At 31.5% G+C, this 8,833-nt stretch overlaps 1 protein-coding gene across 1 annotated transcript in view; it reads left to right on the top strand.

Annotated features, from left to right (window-relative positions):
- Positions 1–8,833, top strand: part of LOC119837527 (suppressor of lurcher protein 1-like) — a 44,885-nt gene that overhangs the window by 19,096 nt on the left and 16,956 nt on the right. Inside the window, exons 3-4 of the mRNA XM_038363116.1 lie at positions 1,011–1,083; positions 3,150–3,327. Of these exons, the coding sequence (XP_038219044.1) occupies positions 1,011–1,083; positions 3,150–3,327 (251 nt within the window). The remainder of the gene's footprint in view (positions 1–1,010; positions 1,084–3,149; positions 3,328–8,833) is intronic.

Here is an 8,833-nt window from a genome sequence, read left to right as displayed (position 1 = left end):
TACTCTATTATAATATTGAGAAGGTTAAAAATTTTATGTAATAGGTTTCTCTTTGCAGCCGGGAAACTCAAATTAATAAGCTTCAAAACACGGGCAAAGGCTTGTCATAAACCCAGTAAGAACTTAATTAGAACAGGTCACGTAACGGGAGAAATGGCTAAGCAGATTTAAAAGTAGCTCGCGACGCGGTTCACTTATTGGATTATTTAATATCGCTAGCAACAGTTAAACGGTAAATTGGTTTAATAAAATTTCAAATCGGAAATTGAGACAGAAAGTTGAGGATCTCTTTTATATTTCTGAAGTACATACAATTGGTATCAATTAAGGTACCTATTATAAATTGTTGAGGAATACATTATATCACCCACTTCTCTTCAAAATCAAATTTAGTGTAGGTTGTCACATTTAGTATTGTATTTGGAGAAATTTTATTTGCATTATAATAGAAATATATCCACATTCATAAAATAAGAGCAGTGGTGGCCCAGTGTTAACAGTGACCTTAGACTTCAATAAGACAAAGCGGGTTTAGTACCGGAAGAATCTGCGAGAAATAGATTGATTTTTCAATATAATATCTACACATTATCCACATCACCACTGCCCGAAACGGTGAAGGAATACCTAAATTTTATAACGTTTACTGAGTTTTTAACGTGATATAGTATACGACTCTCTCGTTTTAACGTAAAATTCTAAAACTACGCATAAGTACTGAATTAATTACAATTAGGAATAACAAGTGCCTAAAATTACTGTCCACTACTTACAAGCCATGGGATAAGTACGAACGGAGTTAGATATAAATCTATTAGTTGAAGTTAAATTTTGTTTTTCATATATTGCCTCATAACGCTTCTTGAAATGAGGAATATTATTGAATCGAATTAAAGATGAAACGAAATCGGAGGACTTCAGTTTCATTTTTAATTTCTTCGCAAAATCAAACAAGGTACAGATTTAATAAAGAATGCTATAACAATTTCTAATCCAGCTTCCTATTTCAGACGTCAACCGCACTCATCTTGTTGCTACACTTATCTCTGAACACAGTTGATGAAGGATTTGCTATAAATCCGAGTGAGTAAACTTCCCTTTTATACTTATGTTTTATTGCAAGTGTGGATTTGTTCAGAAATATACGCTTTTACGTGTTCGCGTTACTTTTACAGCTTAGTTATAAACATATCTTGATAGTATTTTGTGTTTCGTATATGAATGTTTGTATGTTATTTTTATATAGTTTGCGAGATTAATGATGCTAGTTTTATTAGAGATATCAATAAGTTTCATATTTAAGTATTAATAGTAGTTTTATCTTAATAACTTTATTAATAATTTGGATTTTAAAAGAGTGTACACTTTATTAAAGCTGCCTTCACGCTAAGAAGTGATCTGAAGTGATTTAGTACGTATAAGTTTTTTAAAATACTCTTTAATGTGATGTTATTCCAGTTTGTTGTAGAAAAAGGAAATATTTGCCTAATTTCAATCTTGAAATTTGTAGTTAAGGGAAGACCAAAGGGTGAAAACAAATAATAACGTGATTCGAAGATTTTTGGGTACTTAAGGTTGGCTAAGCGACGACATCGAGTACATTTAAAGCGATTTTTAGCGGACAACCACTCTTATTTTGATAGGACAGAAACATACTGCAGTATATTTCAAAAACTATGTTCATATACAAGAATATGAAACATCTACTGAATTACTTACGATATTTGCATAACAAACATCTAAGAACACGTAGAATATTTTACTCCTGCGCTTAAAAGTATGTACATTCCCCAACCACAGACGAAATGCTATACTTACAGTTCAAACAAATAGAGGAATTTGTTACTTTACCGAAGCAGTTCCGTATTGTTACAACTAACTGAAGGGGATCGTCTTTCACAAGAACTTTTAAGATTTCACGTTGTTTGCTCTCTCACAAACTGCTGTTACCTTATTTCCGTTTGATTCTTTCAGTATCTTTTACCCTAAAAAAATTAAGAGCCACTTTGTTGTAAAACAATTAACGAAATATCAAAGACTGATAAGAATTTATTGAACAGGGAAGTTCGATGTTATAAGAAGAAAAAATTGCAAGATATACGTCAAAGGTTTTGAATATTAAATAAAAATCCCCACGGAAAATTAATTATTTCATCAGCCTGAAATTACACGCTTATTGTAATGCAATTTTATATTAAAATCAAATATGGTAATTGTATGGATTTTTTATCCAATTTCGTCGACGCAAAATTATTTTTATTTTGACTTGCCAAATATCTGTTATATCGTCCAATTTCAAATCCATTCAATAAAGGTTGTTGATGTATTTAAATGAAATATGTCAGTTTTTACTTGGAAGTTTAATTTTATATTCACATGGAAATTAATACGAGTTTATTCAAACTGAGATATGTGGTAACGTTAAGCAAACCGAGACATCCCAAGTAATGTAATAAACTTTATAAAGTAGAACCGACAACATTAACAGATGAAACAAACATAAAATATTAATGTAGTGCGTAGAGATAATGTGATTCAGTAGTAATGAAGATCGACAGCTGACAATTATAACTTATAAGAAGTAAATACTTTCCCAGGGACTTTTATTGTGATATACAATGATAAATACTAAGTTAAACAGGGAACTTTAGAATTGTGTTATGTAATAAGTGTGCAACTTTCAAGGGCTTATTTATTGTCCACTAGATTTTCGCCCGCGGCTTCGTCCGTGTAGTCAAAACAAAAGATAGGCGGTACCGGCAAATATTGGCGCTTCCCTTGGGATTTCCCGTGTGAAAATATCCTATGTTCTTTCACTTTCATATCTGTGCCAAGTTAAAATCAAATCAGTTCACAGATTTAGGGGAGAAGATGAAACTGACGGATATATGGATAGGCATAGATATGACCAGCCAGAGTTACTTTCACATTTATAATTTTAAGATATTCAATGACAGTAAATAATATGGCTTTATGATGTCCTTAAAATTAAAATGGCTTGATGACATGTGTTAACATCAAAATTTGCTTTCATTTATTTCCATGTTTTGCCCTATGCAATCAATTTGATTATAATTAGAATAAAGCTGTCGCAACACTTATTTAACAGTCCATGTTAAAAATAAATTCTAATAAAACTTCCCATGCAGGTTGTTCCTGTATTCGCTTCACGTCACCCCAAGGCAAGGAGCGCGGCACCTTCAGCAGTCCAGACTACCCTCGCCCCTACCCACGTGCCCTCTGCCTTCTCTACACATTCATCGCCCAGCCGCATCAAATCGTTGAGCTTGTCTTCACGGACTTCGACGTCTTTAAGGAACACCTTGAGTAAGTCTTTCAAAGATAAGTTATCCACTATTTTTGCCTTGTTTCGTCTGGATAAATTAACCTGAAATTTAAATATTCACGTCTAGGAGCCTCGAGCGAACCATTTTCTTTCAAAGCAGACTTTGAACGAAATACAAGATAGGCTACGTTCTATTTAAATTGCCAGAATAAATTAGCCTAACACTTTCTAACTTTGCTAAATAGTAGGGAAGTATATCTATTCATATTGTTCAGAATTGTGCCAAAAATTGCACTGTGTCGTATATTTTTAGGCATTTTGCAATTATATATTAAGTTTTCATAATTGAAATAGTGAAATTGTATGCCTTTGTGAGCATAAGTATATTTTAAGCAAAAAACCAAAAGGGTTCACGTGCACTTCACCAAGCCCAGTGAAACCATCTGCAAGAGGCACCTCGAGTAAACCAATATCCTTTCAGGTTGCTCGTGTATTTGATTCTGTTGCCGCAGGGCAAGGAGCGCATCACTTTATGGAGCTATTGCTTGGAGCTGTATTATTCACTTTCGTATTGACTCGTTGCAGTCACTATTTCTCCATTGAATCTGGTCTGAAGTTCATCGTACATTGTTGAACGTGAAATTGCGCTTCATTATACTTTTAATGACAAACTTTAAACGTGAATTAAACTTTTGAAAAAATACTACTAGTAAAATCCATATTGTGTTTGTTGTATTTGTCCAAATTGGCGAATAAACTAACACTGATAGATAGGCGTTGAGCGTTGTTGTTCCAGCAAATATACAAGAAGTTTAGCATACAGAAATAAGCTGACAATTCCCATGGCCATAAACATAAAACATTATTGGCGTTTAACACGAATATAACTTGCTGAGTGCTACTAAAATCTACATAATGCACCATTTACAATTTCGTCACATTTGTAGCAATAAAATAGTCAATGCTCGAAGGGTGCGGCTTCAAGTGCAATAAACTTTAGTTATGAATGGAAATGTTGAGTTATTGTTTGATGTCTTTTGAATGTCTAACGATGTACGAACAAGATGTACTTAATTATTTCATTTTGGTTTTCGCTATACATATTGAATAAAAATATTGTGATATGAATTGCTTCATTTATTATTCAATTATCGATTCTGCATATTAAGACTCATGTGGAATCTATTTAAACTATTAATGTAATAATTTTTATTTATTTTAGCAAGCATTTCGTTATCATTGTATTTTACCTTGTCAATTATATAGTTTTGTACCTTGTTTACGTGGTTCTCCTGTAATCAAAAATGACCTTGTAGTACAAAACGAAAATAATATTGTGTCCTGCGCTTGCGTTCGTTAATATCCGTGCGGGGACATACATATAAAAGTTTTAATGAACGCCTTTAATCGTTGTCTTCGTATTTGAAAATCAAACAAAAAATATATGATTAATTTTTTTCTACGATCCTTTTGCAATACTTCTACGATTTATTATGTATCCCAATTACTATACCGTATTGAATATAATATTATTGTTTAATAAAGCACAATTTCTTTTAGTTTCTAGAACCCTTCCAACAAATAAACTATTACTTGTTACACAATGTATTAAACTTCTTCATAGCAATCTCGATAGGCGATGTAATTTCTCCATAATTATATTATAAGCTACGCAAAATAAAACATTTATACATCCACTTAACGTAAGATATTTATTATAATAAATTGATTTCTTTTCTAAGATCTTTATATCGATTATTGTGTATCATGTTTTATTTCTCTGAATTAACCAAAAAGAGGCTACTTTGCTAAAGATGATGTTATTAATTTGGTGAATAAACATTTTCTTTTACAGATTGACATATTTATCAATTTTCATCTTACTTCGATACAATACCTAAATCTGACCTTCATTATCTTTTGAATATTACATACACAAACGTATTTATGTACCTATTGAATAATATCACATAAATAATATTATAAGTGTGAAAGTTTATTTATTTGGATGTTTGTCCGTCAATCACGCTGAAACTACTGAACGGATTTTTATGAAATTTTATACACAGATAGTGTACGACCTGACTTGTGTGATAGGATTCTTTTTATCTTGTTTAAATGCTCACTTGGTATAAAACAGGAATCTTGATATCCAAGCGGAGCCGGGACAAGCATATAAAATAAAAATCTCACATATTGAAGACAATTATATTTTCATATAGCGCTCACAAATATTATTTAAATAGCAATTTGATTCTAGCCTTTAGAACCGCAATATGTAAATTTTCTATAAATGGTTTCTATAATATAACACTGAACCAGTTCAACCACAAATCTATATAAACGCCTCTACTTAATGAATAGTAAATAGTCGAAAGATTATTATAAATGTATAACTTCCTAAGCATACATGGTCCTCTACACAAATACCTAATTCATATTGTCGAAACGAGAACGACCTAGAAAGCCAAATAGAGGTTTCGCAAAACAGAAGGGTATAATATTCAAAATCATCGTTTAAAATATTTATTACGTCCATAGTAACGGAGTCGTATTTCCTAAAAGCATTTATAAGTATCAAATATTAACGAGCCCTATTCGATATTACTTCGTTTCAAATTTCGACGTTTCTAAATATCATCAGGTTCACTTTTAGCTATGTATTATTCAGAGAAATTCTATTGTCTCAATCGGTATTGGGTACAAAAATCTAATCTCGGAATGGCCTATTCACGTATCGTAAGCCAATTAGAGGGAAATTAATGTGTTCGCAACGCATCTAATTTCTTTTCTTGTGTAGTAAGGTCCTTGGGTATTACAGGTGTACTGTTAATAGATTCAGAGCTTGTTATAATATGTTTTGTATCAAATGTTTAGGTGTTTGTGCTAACAAACTCCAACTTATTATTTATTCTCTTACCAAGCCCGCAATGAGGTCAATTTGTGAAGTTTGCTAATTTCAAGTCTTACACAATTAATTAGCGAAAACATTACAAATATTGTGATAAGTTATTTATATTATATCATGATAATTAAGACAGTTATCTAGTACATATTGCAGTATCTTGATTTGCTCGAATCTCATAAAATGTTCTTAATGTCATGCAATGCATAGGAAATGCAGACAGGAGGACTTATTAGTACTTGTCATTTCAATTGAGCTGTTTTTCTTTATTTCCGTAATTTTAAAATAATTCTGTGCGCTTCTTGAAAACAATACTATAACAGAATTTATCATCAATACTCATGTATGACAACAGCTATCATAGGAGTTTTTTATGTTTCAAATTCTAAATAAACAATTAATACAAACGTGAAGCACGTACAGTAAACACGATTACACACATTTAAACTAATACGCTTAAATTAGAACAAATTAACAAAGAACCGCAATATTATACAATTAATTTAGCCAACAGAAATGTTAGGATTGTGGTAGGGGACGCAATCTTTTATTTGTTTGTCGTTTGTCTGTGTCGGTACACTATTGTAGGTCATAAATTGTTACATGCTCTCGTGCAAGAAGAATAGCCCGGTGTATCATTGTAGGTAGCGTCGTTTTGTTGTAGGCAAATCGGTTTATTGCTGGGGATACTGGAGCTCGACAAAACGTTACGGTGTGTCTAACTTCTTACCTTGAAGGAGTTTTATGAAATAGCATTTAAAAGTTAGTTAAAGCCTTTGGAATTTTGTGATGAAGCCGATAGCAAAATGTTGCTTTGAAAAAGAAGTTAAAGTTAAAAATGTTGACAAAATTGATTTACAACTTGATTACATTAACGTATCGATGAGATTCGATTAGCATTTATGTTATTGTATTTAAATAAAATTATATGAAAAAGTCATCGTTTTCGGAGTTGTAATACGTTTACATTATAAAAGGGGATCTTCAAATGATTGTCATCAAAACCGTGTCACAAATATTCCTATTTGCATCGTATTTACACATCAAAGGGGTGATTAGTACTTAAAATGCATATTAATTCTTTGCAATGCATGTTATAATGTCAGGGACGGTGTATAAACAGGATTTCGCAATCCGCGCATGTTTAAAGAGTTCTCATAAAATAATTTTCCGGTACAGTGGTTAGAGTAAACATTGAAATTGTAATTACTCTACATACCTTTTGTATGAAAATGATTATATTTGAATTTAAAGTTAATTTGGTTTGGAAGTTGACTGTACTTCAAACTAAGTAATATTCTTTATTTACTTGTCGTCCAGGTATTACGCCTATACTAACAAAAATCTTTATAAATATATCGAAGGACAGAAGGATTCATCATCGGCCGATGCCAGTTCCCACTGTAGGGACACGGGCCTTATATTATGTTGCCTGGATAATGTCGAACTTTTGATTCTTGGACCGTGAACTTTTGATTGGTCGGTTTTTTCGCAATACTGTCCTTCACCACCTCCAGCACTGGTGATCTGAATAATGTGCAGATATAATAATCGGTTTTATTAGCTCTATATAAACAATTGGGTATTCTGCGTTAATATGTGTCGCTTATTTTGACTTTTTAATCATTCTAATTGGCTTCATTTAGATGAGAAAGCCTATATAACTCAGGAAATTATTAGGTTTCATAGGAACACAATAAATGTAATAAAACATATTACGTTTCTATGTATGTGTTTTTTGCGCGTTCATGTGTGTTGTTATCAAACGACGTCTGAAAACTAGGAAATTTTCGATTTGTTTTTGTTTTTTTTTAGCTTTGTTATTAAATAACTCTGTAGATTTTCAACAGATTAACCTATTTTTTGTGTTTGATAGGGAATTGTTGTAATTTGGTTACATTTTAGAACTTTGAGTGGTCGCTTTTTTATAGAAAATAATTATAAGTTATATAGAATACATTGGAGATGCTTTTAAGGACTTTTATAGTAAGTTTTTCTCAAAGGCTTCAATGTGAAAGTTGTTCGGAAACAATAAATCGATCCAAAACTTCACCGTACACGGAAGGAAGTAATTGTGTGTTACATAGTGCATCGGTATTGGTGGATAGATTAAAATTCTGCATTGAAAACAATTTGTTGTCGCTACTCTTGTTGCTGATAGAAGAACGAAAACATAGTTTATGAAATCAAAAAAATGAATAATTGTAAATTAAATCAATGTATCGTACGATCAAATAACATTAACTAATTTTAATTTTGTATCAATTAACATGGATTATGTTTCATTTCATTGTGTACCAATATTCAATGGGAGACATTTGAATTTCGGATATTGGGGTCTTAAATAGTTTTTACAAAATGGAAATTAATAATTTATTGATATTTATTTATTTAGTGAGTCTTTAAAATGTTTGTTTTTTAAGTTTATGTTCTTACAAAGCATACAGCAAAATGAGAAAAATTGAAGCTATATTTATTTATATTCTAGTTCATTTAAATAATTTTTCCCTATTTTATTCTACTTTTATTTATTATATCACTATACTATAATAAATAAAAGTAAGATGGGGTGTGATGGTTGACTATCATCTTTCAACCAAAGCCAACCTCACCTGCCCGCGGTGCACCCTGCTGACCAACGA

The sequence above is a fragment of the Zerene cesonia genome, chromosome 3 (assembly GCF_012273895.1).
Source record: "Zerene cesonia ecotype Mississippi chromosome 3, Zerene_cesonia_1.1, whole genome shotgun sequence".
Taxonomy (NCBI): Eukaryota; Metazoa; Arthropoda; class Insecta; order Lepidoptera; family Pieridae; genus Zerene; species Zerene cesonia.
This window is presented reverse-complemented; position numbering and strand designations above follow the sequence as displayed.